This window comes from Poecilia mexicana, unplaced genomic scaffold (assembly GCF_051168715.1).
Source record: "Poecilia mexicana isolate PSO_F unplaced genomic scaffold, ASM5116871v1 scaffold_15, whole genome shotgun sequence".
NCBI lineage: Eukaryota > Metazoa > Chordata > Actinopteri > Cyprinodontiformes > Poeciliidae > Poecilia > Poecilia mexicana.
Window position 1 is genome coordinate 12,419,154 of NW_028263384.1, and position 15,390 is coordinate 12,434,543.

At 36.7% G+C, this 15,390-nt stretch overlaps 1 protein-coding gene across 1 annotated transcript in view; it reads right to left on the bottom strand.

The window, feature by feature from the left end:
* rgs7a (regulator of G protein signaling 7a) overlaps positions 1-15,390 on the bottom strand; it is a 50,488-nt gene that overhangs the window by 16,097 nt on the left and 19,001 nt on the right. The window contains exon 2 of the mRNA XM_014980608.2: positions 2,310-2,406. Within this exon, the coding sequence (XP_014836094.1) occupies positions 2,310-2,406 (97 nt within the window). The remainder of the gene's footprint in view (positions 1-2,309; positions 2,407-15,390) is intronic.

Consider the following 15,390-nt stretch of genomic DNA (forward strand, 5'->3'; position numbering starts at 1 on the left):
ATGTTATGTCCATCAAGCTGCCACTCTGTGCGACTGAATTTTTTTATTTCACCTCTATTGCATCCCCCTTTGCATTTGCTCATACACTAACTAGATGTGAGTTTTGATGGGCGAACGTAATTAGCAGCATCCCATTTTCATCCCATTAAGATTGACCTACTTTCTTAGATCCAGCTTGAATACAGTGTGTGTTTAATTCTCCATTAAGGCTTGATTCTAAATTGAGAAGTGTCACAACCATACACTGGTATATTCAGGTGTCAGTTTCAGTGAGCAGTTATTTATTTTTTTGCATCAAAATGATCGAAAACTTAACAATGGCTCAGAAAAAAACATTACATATCCAAAAAAAAAGAAACTAATTCAGAACACAGAGCAATCCAAGAGAGAGAGAAAACTAATGAGTGCAACATTTTACTGTTGCAAAGAAAAGAGAAGATGATCCTTTACTGACCTTCACATGTGTTTGAGCAAACAGACGACAGCAGCTGAAATGTTTTTAGCTTTAGATCAGTTGTACCGCAGCTGACAATATATCACATGGTAAACAGATATCTATTTATTTAACCACTGTTGTGCTTCAAAACATAAAAATGGTGATTAATTTGTAAAAAAAAAAAATAAAAGAATCCCAAAAGTATTTATTTATTGATTTATTTCATTTTGTAAGTTTATTAGATGTTATAAAAGGCAAATAAAATGACTAATACAATAAATGTTAAACATTCAAAGGAGTAGATAGAAGTATAAACTTATAAAAATCCAGCCTGTTTGAGGCAACCTCACACATATTTCTTCTTATTCATAACTTGTGTAGCAATATACCTTTATTCTACTCTGATTAATGATTAATGTCGTACATTAAATGATGCGCTTACAATATTCAATAGGTATTACTAATAGTAGCTCTAGTAGTATTAACAATAATATTGATATCAATGCTAAAAACACTGTAATAATAACATATCAAGATAGTTTCTCGTATTTAGTGTGTAGACCATTTATTTATACTGAAATTTGAATTATTTAATAACCACAGAAGGGGATCAGAAAGAAAGTCAAATTAAAAAACTAATTTATCTTACAATAACAATTTATCAGCCAATACAATTCAATTTCAATGCAATAAATTCAGTTTCATTTCAGGTATACTGAATTCACGCCTTCAATTGATGTGTCAATATATCTCTCACCACAAGCCTGCAGCACATTATGGAAACCGTTGTAGGGAACAGAGAAAGTGAGTGTGTAAGGAAGTTAAAGCTGGTGACTGAGTAATCGATGACTGTCACTAGAACGTGGCATGTAATCGCATCCCCACCTTTAAAATATAAAGTTGAAGCAAGATGTTTAGATAAATATGCAGTATTAAGACACAACCATTTTCTCATCACTGTCTGATATATCAGATTTGAATATTTACTGTTTGCCTTGCAGTCTTTCCCCTTTGTCCTTCAACAGTTTAGCACACGACATGTCTTCAACAATTAAGGTAATTATCCCTGAATGCATTTGCAAATTTGGTAATTGTAACTGATCTGGAACAAGAAAACTTTTCTGATTTACTGTCGAGAAGAAAAAAAAGTTGTTTGAATCAGATGCAGTTACAAATATATTAAACTTTGTTGAACATTAGAGGAAACATTTAAAAAAGACAGTCACACCGACATCTTTTTTAAATGTGATGCATCTAAAATGTTGGGGAGAAGTGGACATCCAAAGGTTCTTTGAAAGTATGAAACTGACAATTTAAATGAGATAAACATTAAAACTGCCAAGGACTGCACAACATGCCAGGTTATTATATTTCGAGCATAATGCTTTCCCACTCTCCATGCCAAGAACACACTTTACCAGCTGGATGAAATCTCTTTGCAATTGTTAGACACACATCCCCAGCTTAAACGGCAGGAGCTCTAAAAGGCTAATATTGGAGTTCAGTGATGAAGAAAAATATGTTTGATTCGGTCCAACCGCGTTCTCGGAATATTGCTGTTATCAGTTAAAAGACTGATAATATATATAATATAATATATATAAATATATATATAAATATATATTTATTTATTTTTATTATTTTTTTTTTACTTTCTTTGTATTTGTGTTCTAAGAAATTTATACTTTTTAACCCCCTTTTTTAATTTAAATGTTCTCTTAAACAGTTCTCTTTTTAAGTAGCAAGTGTGGAGTATTGTCACCAGCACAGCTAATGAAACGAAAATTGGGCAACTAGCACAGCAATTTCAGTGGTCATGCATAAAGAGGTGGGAAGAGTGGTGATTTCAGACAGGTGGGAGTTGGGGGCTTACCTGAAAAAACACTGGGGATCTTGGTGAGGAAACTTTTCACCGTTCGTATGGGGATGCCGTTTTTCTCATCCTGCATGCGTGCTATTAACTCCTCCATCTGGACAGCACAGTGACAGACGAGAGGGAGAAAGTGAGGAAAGTGAGTGGATTCCATAACCCTTTTTTCCAAAAAGTGTGAGTTTAAATAGCAAAGACAGAAAGAGGCAAACAAATACAAAGAGGTTCTTCTGTAGTTCAGCTGTGTCTTCAGGCAAGAGAGAGTGAAGCAATGAAGTTGGTGACTAACAAGCACAGCTGTCAGATTTCTGCCTGTGCTATGACAAATCTTACTGATGCTTGTCATTTGTCACATAAACCAAGCTGTAAGCTGCGCTTATTGAGTACTGAACTTTAGAAACCTTGCTGTAAAGTTTCTTGGTATTATCTACCACAATATTATTCTGTCTTCCACAAGCCACAGATCTAAACTACGTGGCACAGAGTCAAAAGATATCAGGCAGAACTGTTTTAAGTTAAGCTGTAATACAAAATTGAACCAAAAGCTGCCTCAAGGAATGACATGAGTGGGTAAAAAGCAGCACACCGACAAAAACGCAAACATACACATAGATTTGCACACACGACTGTGGCAGAAATCTTCTGGGATGTAGCTCAAGGAGCTGGCAGGACGGCACACAGCAACCACTTTGACAACAGCATGCCAAAGGCGGCAGGGTAAAGAGAGGAGCAGACCTTCTGATGGACAATGAGCAGATCACACACCACATCATTTCCCCATAGTCTTCCTTCGATATCAACACATGACTCAGAAAATATGTGCATAACAAAGTTGAAGGAAAATCAATTTTGAGAATAGGAAGGAGTTTTTTTAAAAGTGCCTTTTCCACCATTTCCCATAAAAGTCCTCTAAAGATGGAAGGCAGAACCATATCTCTCACTGACAATAAATTTTGACTATTTTGATGGATTACATGCCACTTAAAAAAAAGGATGTGCCACAAGCATCCTCTATGCATTAATGTAGGTGAGAGGAGGTTTGGATTTCTTCTCACTCTCCAAAAACCGCCAATGCATTTAAAACATTTTGGATTAAACAAAACATTTAGAACCTGGGATTTAAGGGAAGGAAGACAGGAACCTTTCGCAAAGGATAGTGAATACTTCTACTTTATTTTATTTACTTATACACATATATGTAATTACATCTAAAGACTATCAGAAACATTTATCATTTTGTCTTATCTGGATGGTGTGACTATTACTGTTGACTGTGTCATGCAAGAAACAAGTACGTTATGTGTCAAACTGCAGGGTCATCCTCCTCAGTTTTGTTTACTCTCTCTCTCTTGATTACTGTATGACGCAGACAAACCTTATCAGAGCAACTCATCTTCAACTAGGCCAATTTCTTCTTATGTTATTGAGGGTTTTGTGTGGAAGAAAATTAATTTCTTGACCACACTTGATTAAGAAAAGGCTGGGATTGATATGTAAATGTTGAACCACTCAGATTTGGGCTGTTCATGTGACAGTACTGGATGAAGAAAGCTGCTAGCTACTCAAATACCCTGTAGCTAAAAACCATGCCAGTTAGTGACTGGAGCCTAATTGACAATGACAGAAAACAGGGAAATACTGAAACTACACAAGCTGATAGCTTGTAAGAAGGACCAAGAAAGTCAAGGATGAAAGGAAAAAGATCCAGAATTACTCTTTAAAATATTTCTTGATCATTTTCATATTTTTAGTTCTTTAAAAAAAAACGGTGTGCTTAATTTTGCTGATGAAATTGTCCCTCAGAAACCCTGGAAAGACTTCTAGTGCATGTAACCCAGGAATTTCTAGTCACAATGAGAATCTTTTCCTAACTTTCATGAAGTCATTGTGTTGACAAAACCTTTACCAAACTGAAAATGGAAAAAGAAAATTTTTAGACCACAAACAATATTCTCTAACACTGTTAAAGATTCCAGATAATCGGATCTTCACATCTGACAAAAGACTTAGATCATGATTTTGAGTGGCTGGATTGCCTCAGGGTCTTCAAGAACCCCTAAAGGTATGATCCCATTTGACAGGTTCTTCAATTCAGAACTTTCAACAATCCTAAGGAAACAAAAGGAACGAGTCTTAAAGCGATGAAAGTAAACGTTGCTGCTCGCTCTCAGGGCCGTTGCTCTATGCCGTCATATCAAGTAGTAGAAGAGGATGACCGGAGGGAGGGAGAGAGAGACTGTGAGAGAGTATCATCCTGCTGTCTTTTCTCTCCAAATTTGAAATTGAAACGCGATAGATCACTGTGAGGAGGTTGGATTTGGTGTGTGTGTGTACTGGAATTCCACTGGGACACTGGAAGTGATTCATCTTTTTATGGAGCAAATGTGTTGCTTTTGTATTGCTTACAACTATTACCATGCTTCACACATTTTCATTTAAATATGTTATTATGACCTATTATAATAATTTTTCTCAAGCCCATTTTATTGGTGCCTCTCCAGGCCACTATGCCTGGTCTAGTGTGTTCGGCTCTGGCGACTTCTTCCTGGTTTTGTGATGACACGTCACCTTTGTACAACTCGCCTTTTCTCCAGCAAGAAATTTTAGTCTTCTCCTATAATTTTTTATTTTTTTTTATGTTTATTTTTTCCTCACTACTAGCATAATTGCACTACTTTCTGTAAATGGTGTACTGAAGCAGCCTATTTTTTTTATTTTTTTTTTGGTTTAATTGTTTTTAACTTTATAGCACTGTCTGAATTTGTGAGGCAAAAAGATGGTGGCAGATTTTATGCTTTTTTATTTGGTAAATTTCAGTGTAATGTACCACCATACTCTGACACGTTTTTTGAGTATATCACATTTTACTATACATTTCAGTCAAATTTACTACTAACATTTAGCGTAAACTGTATAATTAATTTCATCATTAGTAATTCAGTATTCATGTAACTGCTGTAACCTGCTCTTGTGCGATGGGTGGCACTTTTTGTTCAGCATTTAAACAAACCGCTAATGCCCTTATTACACCAACTGTCTTTCTTTGTCTGTCTTCGTCTCGCTGTTGCTCAGAGAGTCAGCTGGCACACAGAGACAGAGCAAACAAGGACAACAGCAACAGTGATCAATACTTCACACGCTCTCTCCAATCCCTGCAAAGCCTCACCGCCCACAGATGGTAAAATGCCACCAGCGTGAATATTCAAGATCTAAAGCTCTTGACGTTGGGATGCTCTTTGGCTTCATGTAGAGAAAAGGAAGAGAGGAAAGTCATTTCCCTCAAGAGAGAGACCAAGACTCTCTTCCTGTCTTTCTTTCTCCATCCCCCACCCATCCACCCACCCAGCGCTGTCTGACTGCGTCTCTGCAGCCTCTTACCAGATAAGAGTGAATGTTTTGGCTGCACAGTGTGAATCACTGAATAATGATGGCACTGGACTCAGTACATATGAAGTGACTAACAAAAGCTGCGGATATAAGCACACACTGAGCTTCAGTACAGAGCTTGAAGCACTTCAAAGACTATCAGTGAGGGCACTTGCGGTGCAATCAGAATGTTCTGAAGTACCATTTGGAGCAAGAAAAAAAAAGAAACATCTCAAATGTGGTTTGTAAATCAGGGCTGTCCTCTTGGATTTCTTTTAAGCCACTGTTAAGCAAAATCTGCCCACTCATCAAAGGGGCCAGGTTTAAGTAGCATAAGATGGCAAAATATAATGTTAAATGTGCAGTAGTAAGTAAATCTGCAAGGCGCTGTATTTTTAGAATTTGATCTCAAGAGAATCCGTGTGGAGGTGACAATTGTTAGTTTCTGCAACAAGAGAAAAATAGCTGGCACAGAGAAGATGGTGGAAGTCAAACATGTCTTCGCTTGACGTTAGAGCAAACCATTATAGCTTCATGCGTTTAGAAATACGAATGTGGGTGAAGTGATGATGGACATCTCTCTGGGCTTAATCAGCTGCTTACAAGATGCCTCAAGAGACACGGCTCGAAATTGCAGGGAACTGCTATGACCTTGACATTTAAGTGAGCTCCTCAAGCCAAGAGAGATCATTTGTTGTTAGGGCTGCAATACCTGCAGATTTCTAAGTATGGCTTGAGTACACAATGTAGGTCATGTAGGCTGGGCAATGAAACACCTGAGCCAGGTTGTTTTCCTTGCTCAGTTTTGTGCAAAATATAGTTATCCAGCTCTAGTTAAGTTAACACAACAAGGTTGGGTTAAGACTTTGGCCACATAATGAGACGCCAAAGAGTTTGAAGAGAGGCTGCACAAAGTTTACCTCCAGATTCTAACTAACAATAATGTCCAGATTTTTTTTTCTTTATCACAACGTCCAGTAGGCAGTCTTTGTAAGTTTTTTCATCTTGTAGACTACAATAATGCAATAAGTGTGGGAAAAGAGAAAAATCATAGTGTCCACAATTGGTATGAAGAATATGAATGCACAGCACTCAGAATATAATATCCCACAAAATATTGTAAGCACAGATTGAAATGATATATGCAATTGTGATAATGCACACAATGATACTGCAATGGCCTTTGAGATTAATATATTGGAAGATGTGAGGTACACCCTGGACAAGTCACACAGACAAACAAGACATATTGCCGTACACATTCTCATATCTAAGGATGATTTATAGTGCGAACACACGCATACTTTTGGAAAGTGGGAAAAAGTCAGAGTATCTGTAGAGAATCCAGGTATGTCCAGTGAAGAACATGCAACCAAACAGGCCTGAAACCCAGAAGTCTTTTTTTATGAGACAACATTGCACCACTGTGCATGTAAGTGTGTGCAAAATGATCAGGGGGGAATTTAAGACTATCTGATAATATCTGAAAAGATCTTTCAACAGTCAAGCTCATTGTTTAGCTATAAATAACTACCTGATTATTTTGACTTTTTCACATTTTCTTTGGTGAAATTGTGACTGTTAAACACATAAAACCTGCTTACTCTATTTAGAATTGTTGTTCTAAAGTTGTTCTGTAATAACAACTAATATTTTTATTAGGTGTGTTCTAAAAAAATAGATTCACATAAGAATGACAATTATTATTTACTCAGACTCAGTATAAAATGTCCCAACATCGATTTTAAAAGATAAGGTTATTTTGCACAACTATAGATTGAAGCAGAAATTGTAAATAATTGTTTTGAATCAAACATCAATTTTGAACATCGTAAATGAATCACGATAGATTTCCATCCCCAATATTTATATAGAATATTACCGTAACATATATAATTTAATGCAGGGGAAGAGGTTCAGTAAAGCCTAATCAAGTTGTTTAAAACTTGAAAATGGTGATCTGGGCATCCTTTCACTCTTTTCTTTAAACCACAGTTTTTGACACTATTTAGTCAAGCCTAATTCTGTCTCAACAGCTTGAAGCCAGAATTTAGGTTTAAAATATAAACAATCATTTTTTTGCATGTATTTATACATGATTAATCAAGGTTTAAATAATAAAAAAGCTCCAATGCTTTATAAACCAACAACATTTTTAAAGCAGGCCTAATTAGCACACTATTAAATACCAATGTAGAGCAGTGCCTACAGCTAGCTCTGATATCGATTCAGAAAATGTACTTTCAAAGTATCTAGCTCTCTTGATAAAGTGTAGAGTTCACAGTGCAACTCCTTTTAAAAATCCGAATATGTTGATTCATATCTCCCTTTTATCTAATGATTATAGTCGTGTCAGTCAGCTGAAAACTAATTTAGAGTTCATGCTAGCTTTTGTTGGTCAGTTCGACGCTGATAGAGAGGAAATTAAAAGAACTTGAGCAACGTTTTTGTATCTCGCTCCCCTCCCGTCTTCTCGCTAGCACTGCTGTGATTTCTAAATGTCGCTGCCTTGAATGCTGTGGTAGTACCTCGGTATTACCTTGACAGTGGACAAATGTGTCTACAAAGAGAGAATAAAAAATAGTCCTAACTCCCTATTATATAATTATGCAAATATACATCATGTTTTCAGACGTATTAAGACAGAAGGTGCAAACTGTCTTTAAAAAAAGAAACAAAAACATGCAGCACCAAATAGGTGAGCAACCCAGTTAAAAACCGGCTGCGTGAGGTGGAGTGAGAGCCGCCTGAGCAGAACCTGTGGCTATAAACCATGACAGCACCAGCAGATAAAACAGTCTTTGATGCTGGTTGATCCTATTTTTCTCTGAACTCCTGTTAGACTCAGTGAACCTATGTGGAGGCTGAGGGATAATATTTATCTTCTGCTGCCCCCAAAAAGCCAGTTGTGATTTTCAGGAAATGACAAAATGTCCAGCGTGCAACATGAATTACGGGATCAATGAAAAGCGATTGTACTGCTTTAAAAGTTAATTCAGTTAAAGCTGATCAGCATTTGCAAAAAAAAAAAAAAAAAAATTACAACTTTGTTAAATAACACTGAAAAGCTGTGTCGCCACACATGAATCACCCACTGCTTCTGAACAGGCTTGTGCATTTGCATATCGAGCAAAAGCAGAAACAAAATGTTCTTCGTGCAACTCTAAGGGGAACAGGGCAAGCCGTATAACGCAGGAAAAAGCATAAAAACAAAATTTGCACAGTACAACCGACTGCAGATATTTTGTTCAAGGCCAGTAAATGACAACAAATGTTTCAGTTTGACTAACCGGATACAGTACTTTAAGATTTTGAGGGGAAAAAAAACAAAGCAAAATAACACAGCCTTATTTTTTAACTAAGGCCGTTCAATACTTGTTAAATGCTTGTTAATCTGCCCTACACATAAGGGGAAGAAATATCAGGTTCATGCAGATAAGGTGAATAGATTCCATGTTAAGTTACACTGACGCTGCCATATTAGTTACCACAGCAACACATTCTAAAACCACTATTGTAAGGATGTCTTTGGCAGCTTGCCACCATTCATTCATTCATATGAGAGAAAGAAAGAAAAAGAAAGGAAAGTCTTGAGGAAAGCGAGGGGAAGAGGTCATGCAGCGCATATGACAGTACATCTAATGGAATACCCTCCGGTCATACTTTTTATTTCTTTACAGTCATTATTTTATTCAAGACTGCAGCTGAAGCAAAAACACATAAATATATTAATATTACGTCATTTAATTAATACTTTTTTTAACCACACACACTAAAATATTCCTGAAATTACCCAGGAAAATAAAGGTATCTTTCTGCTCAATGTAGTTTTGTCTTAGACAAAACAGAAAGCAATAAATCTAAACTGAGGCCTCATATGCATTATGTACAGGTTATCACCCAGAGGCCCAAAGTACAGCATGTTAACCATCAAGCATTCAGAGTAATGAGAATACTTGAAAAGGACAATTATGTAAGAACAGAAAAACAAGGAGCCAAAAATATATTTATCTAAAAAAGAAAAGGGAAAAAAAAGCAGTGGAGCTGTGTTTGCTTTGATTATGTTAAATCTTCCGTGAAGACGTTAAGAGTATTATGGATCCACATAAACATAAATGACTCAAAACTCATGTTTAAATTCAATAAAATATCAGTTTTGAATATTTTAAGCAACAGCTCTGGTGATTCTGCTTCCTATTCGGGCCACTCAGCTCTTATGGAAAATGACAATCTATGAACACCAAAATAAGTATGAAGAATAACTAATTTTAGGCTGCAGGAGAGCGAGAGAAAGCGTGACTTTGAGTAGATAGCATTAGCTGACATTGTACTGGAAAGATGCCTTTTAATCCTTCAAGCTACAACGTCTCAGTTGTGAAACATGCAGGATTAGGATGTGTTGGCGGCCTTCTGGAGACTGAAAGTTGGGTAAGGCTCTACATTCTCCTGAACATACACAGAAACTACAGCTAGCTGCTCCTGCTAGCCTCAATAACTATGCTAATTGCTAATACGAGATTCTAAGAACAATTTAAAATGCTCAAATGTAATAATTTAGTCTTTGCTTTTACATAATAGTAATTCCCCTAATCACACTTACTGTTTTCCCACACAGCAGTGTGCGTCTAAAAGACTTTAAGGCAGGAAGTCGAGAAAAAAATATTTCCAAAATTGTTATTCGGTTTTTTTAATATTGTCCCACAATTCCTAAAAAGAATTAGAATAAGACAATGTCTTTATTTGCAGTTCAAAGCTTTATTCAGACACAAACACACACACCCACACACACACACACACACAAAGTCTTCTGGCTTCGTAAATACAAAGGCTACCCACTTAGCACAGCCCACTTGAAACATGATCGGTTGATTTGTTTCCTTGCCCAAGATTTTTTGTCCCTTTATTTTTCCACTCACAATTTTCCCTGTTCATGCAACCCTTCATTTATCATAGGTTTACTGACGGGGGTGCTCAGATGGAGAACGGACAACAGTCTGCTTCTCAGCAGGCCAGGGTCACATAACGAGAGGAGCAGATGCCCAGGTGAGAACGGCGCCCACAGAGAAGGCAATTACTCTGTCCAAGCAGAGGTTTGGGTTTTTTTCTGCTCTCTGTGAGGGAGATTGTGAAAAGGCACTGATGAGCCGTTTAACAACATCTGCAATTTGCTGCTTTGTAAGCCCCATTTTCAGTTGAATTCATCAATACAATTCTGCCTTTGCGTATAAACTCACGCTCCGGCAAGCAATCAATCAAAAGTGAATGTCTGTTTCTTAAAATTACACTTTACTGTTTCACATTTCAGGATGTTCTCGCTCCCTGCAGTTTCATTTCTCGTCTCTTTTTATATGCCGTCATGTGACATGAGCAATAACATCACAACCCAATCACACATTATAAAGAAACCCTGGAATTGTTTTGTTTCTAAAACCTCTTCTCACTACTGATTTCATTGACATGCTACACAATGTACCAGCTGGTACTGTACTTCTTTGTCCATAACACAAGAGAGAATTTAAGGGAAGACATCTTTCTCACAAAACTGAGAGCTTTGGTGGAACAGTGATGACAAACATTGATTTATCTGAAAGATTACGCCTGGATGTTGTCAACCACGATGCCTTCCCTGCTTTGAAATGTTGTTCGAGGTGTGACTGAGAGCCTGTTAATGGCTTGATCTGATTTGGGCTGAATTGCTAATGGATGAAAGCGAGTCTGATGTTTGCAGGCAAACAAGCAGATCTTTGATTCCCAATTTAATGATACTCTGAGTGCCTTGTGTTGTTTGTTCTGCATTTTGTTCCGTACGCAAGAGCTATTTGTGTGATACTGTATGTACTTTAAAGATTATGTGCAAATAACTGGACCTTTTTTTTTACCTAGTATTACATATAAAGAGGCCTGACTTAAAGTTATATTACCTTTGATGTTACCCAATACAATAAAGTGTATTTTTACCATTTGTGAGCACAAATTGGATTAGTAATAAGATGCAGCTTAGCTCCCACATACATTTCTAAGTGGGTGGAGCGTTGATGGTTCGGGGAAATGTACAAAGATTTTCTAGCTGAAAAAGTAAATGTTGATCATTTTGCCTCTGCAATTTCAAGCCTTTGCAGCTTTGGCCATTTTCTTTCTACCTAATTTGTTTTTTGTAAGAATTATTACTTCTACTGATGCATATTTCATACTAAACATGAGTCATTTTGAGAACTAACAATTTCTGGCAATTTTTCTGAATTCTACTTGTCGGCTGAAGAAAATGTGGTTTTATGACTTCAATAAAAAACATCTGTGAGCAGTATGTGGGCTGTAGTTATTTTTGGTTTGACCAGGGGTCAGAATCTCTCATCACTTCATAAATAGATGCATAGTGGGCCCATTTAGGCATACAATATCTTACAATGCATTTATTTTGTTTATTTAAATCAAAAGTACACAAATGAAATAAAGGACATATACCGTGTTTCCCCGAAAGTAAGACAGTGTCTTACTTTCTTTTTATCCCCAAAAACCCCACTATGTCTTACTTTCGGGGTATGTCTTATATTGGGAAAAAAAATTCGAATTTTTTGTTTTAACCATAAAACGCGGAAGTGGGCAGGAGGCGGCGCTCATTAAGATCAGAGGGAGGTGGCAGACGCGGCGACACATGGAGAGGGGGACGGTGCGGACGTGGGCAGGAGGCGGCGCGCAGCTAGATGAGAGGTGTTTCCCCGAAAAGTAAGACATATGTCTTACTTTCGGGGTACGGCTTATATTAGCCGACCCCCCTGAAACCCCTGATACGTCTTACAATCGGGGGTGTCTTACTATCGGGGAAAAACGGTATTTATGAATTTTCTGTAACAATTTATTCTCAAAACTCATGAAAACACTCGGTGTATCTTTTTATGAGCTCTAACATGAAGACATACAGACCAGCACTTTGTCTTCATGTTTTGAAGTACGCGATGGTTATGATGTGTCAGTGTTTTACAGCGTGTGTGTTTGAAGGCATAATAAGTTAAAAAAATTGTCCACTTTTTTTTCTCTTTCCATACTTAGAGATTGCTTGACCATCGAGAGACTTGAAGTGGTCAAGAAATCATAAGATGGTGTTTCCAGAGACATTTCCAAGGCCTTGGTGCTTTCACTGCAACCACTCGCCATGCCGAAGTGAGTAAAGTTTCAGTATGTCGAGATAGTATGGAGGTGCAATAAAAAAATACTTCTATTAACAACCATCAGTACGAGATTGGGCAACTATAGTATTAGGTCAGTGCTACAATTGAGTAGCATTCATTTAAATTTCATAGCATTTCATGTGTTTGCCACATACAAACACACAAAATGTAACTCTCATTTAAGCAATTTTTTAATGTAAAAAATCTTTGGGAGCTTAGCTTAGCTAAAAATAAAAAGAATATGTCACAACATCAAATGGATATAAACATGATCTTAGTCTCTTAAACCTGTGTATCTTCATTTGCCATAGAAAGACAAGACAGTTAATTAGCAGTCAAAGGTACACTATTGCCGAAAGTATCTGTTCATCCTGCCTCCCCAACCACAACCCATTTAGTCCATATATTACAATACCTTCCACAGCCACAGGTGTATAAAAGCATCACCAAGACATGAAGACCTCTTCGACAAACATTTGTGAAAAAACAGGTCACTCTCTGAAACTCGGTGAATGGCATCTGTGCAATAAAATCCAGTTGTGCAGTTGTTGAAAAACAGACAATAATGCCCATAAAAATGCTCTTAAAATTAGAGGAAAACCTCCTCTGGGGAGTTGAGATTGCTATAGCAACAGATGGTTTGCCAATGGGTTAAAAATTGGATGTCACTAAAGTTTGTGTTTGTGAAGACAGAAGAGCAAATATGTCTGTTATTATGAAAACACAATTATTTGTTGTTTATATTGTCCTTTTGCTTGATGGATAGATGGTATTGCCACTGTTTCTTCAAGAATGCTTTCCAGAAGAATATAAATCGTCACAGTACTCCCATCACGAACCGTGTTTTTAACAGTTTACTGCAAAACAGCTTTCTTCTACACATCCAGTGATGATCAGTGTCCCTGGTGTATGGCTTTAGAAGGATGTTTGATATTTTCCATTGTTCTTCAACAGCTCCTTCTAATCACCCGCAACAAGATAAAGAGAAGAGGATTGAATCATGGATGAGAGATAGTCATCCAGATATTTCTGCTACACGGATAAAAAAAAAAACTATCATTTGTCCCCATTTGACCGCGCTGCAGTTAATGAAGATTCTGCTCCAAATATACCAGCTCATACTTTATGCAATACATATAAAATGATTTTTGAAAGAATGATAGCACATCTCCACATCTTAGGGCAGCCTTTAGCCTTTTGTGATATCTGTTTTAGTTAAAGTGATTAACTTTTTATTTCACAACCATTCTAGTTGCCTTGCGGTGTATTAAAACCCTTTATATTTTTACCAAGCCGCTATTTCATTGACCATTTCAGGAGAAAATTGATGCTGTGACTTGTTTTCTTTCATACTTAGATTAAATTCAACTAAAATATGGTAAAACATGTTGCAACAATTTAACATATTTACAAATCTTATACAATGTTCAATGTTCAAAGAGGAGAAAATAAACCTTCATAAAAGCATATGAAAAAGCCGACTAAAAGTTAATAGCTCAGTGGTTCTTCAAGGGAACATACTTTTTTTTTCCAAGTAAGTGAGCTGCTGGAGAACAGCTTAATTTCTGCACCTCATTTTAAGGTTTAGGTCTTAAAATAATTTTTTTCAAGTCAATTTTATTAACTCAGCTCATAATGTTTAATCAAGACTGCAAATGATTTACTCTGATGTGCATTTATGTAAATGCAGTAACACTCAGAAGTCTTTTGAATCTAAACCTTGCTAACTTGTCAGCTTATTCCTTTGCTATTTTTTGTGAATCATTTACAACAATGTTGGTTCTACTTCATCAGAAGAGATGTAAAGTGCATAACATTTTGTCTTCACAAGGGTTATTATGCAGGTTTTGTCATGTCACAATGGTTTGCTTCAGGTGTCTACTGTCACTTGCTTTACTTGTTTCTGCACCTTTTTATCCCCACTGTAACAAATTTCTCCATCTCTCCTTCTTCATCACATCATAGATCTGCATGACTTTGCAGGCTACTTCTTCTACTGCTAATCAACTAATCAACAAGGCAGCTTGTTGATTAGCAAGAGTACTGCTGCCACCTAGTGACTGGAGGCTTATTTATCATTCAAGCACAAATAAAAGACTAAAACTACAAAATAATAATAATAATAAAAACTTCCTGTTTCTGGAGGAGTATTTGAGGAGTTGAATACCTGAAGTAGAGTTAATTCAACTCAGAAGTATTTTGCCTGTCTTCTTATTTAAGACAGTCAAATCCACAGCTTACATGTTGAGAGTCCACATTGTCATGAATAAGCATTATCTATGTGTGAATACAAGTTTAACTAAGACTTTGGATGAAAGAGTGTGTTAAATAAGTATAATAATCGTATCAATTAAATAATTAAGTAAGTTAAACACCAGCTTGCCCAAGGTCTCTTGAATTTACTAATAACTAACTACAACTTAAACAAAACTCAACAATCTTTGGTTGCACATGTTCTGAAGAATTTCTGTTTTCACTCCCATCTTGACGCTGCTATTTAGCTGACTTTGTTTTCTTACTGTCTTTTTCAAAATCCACTTTGATCTAATTGG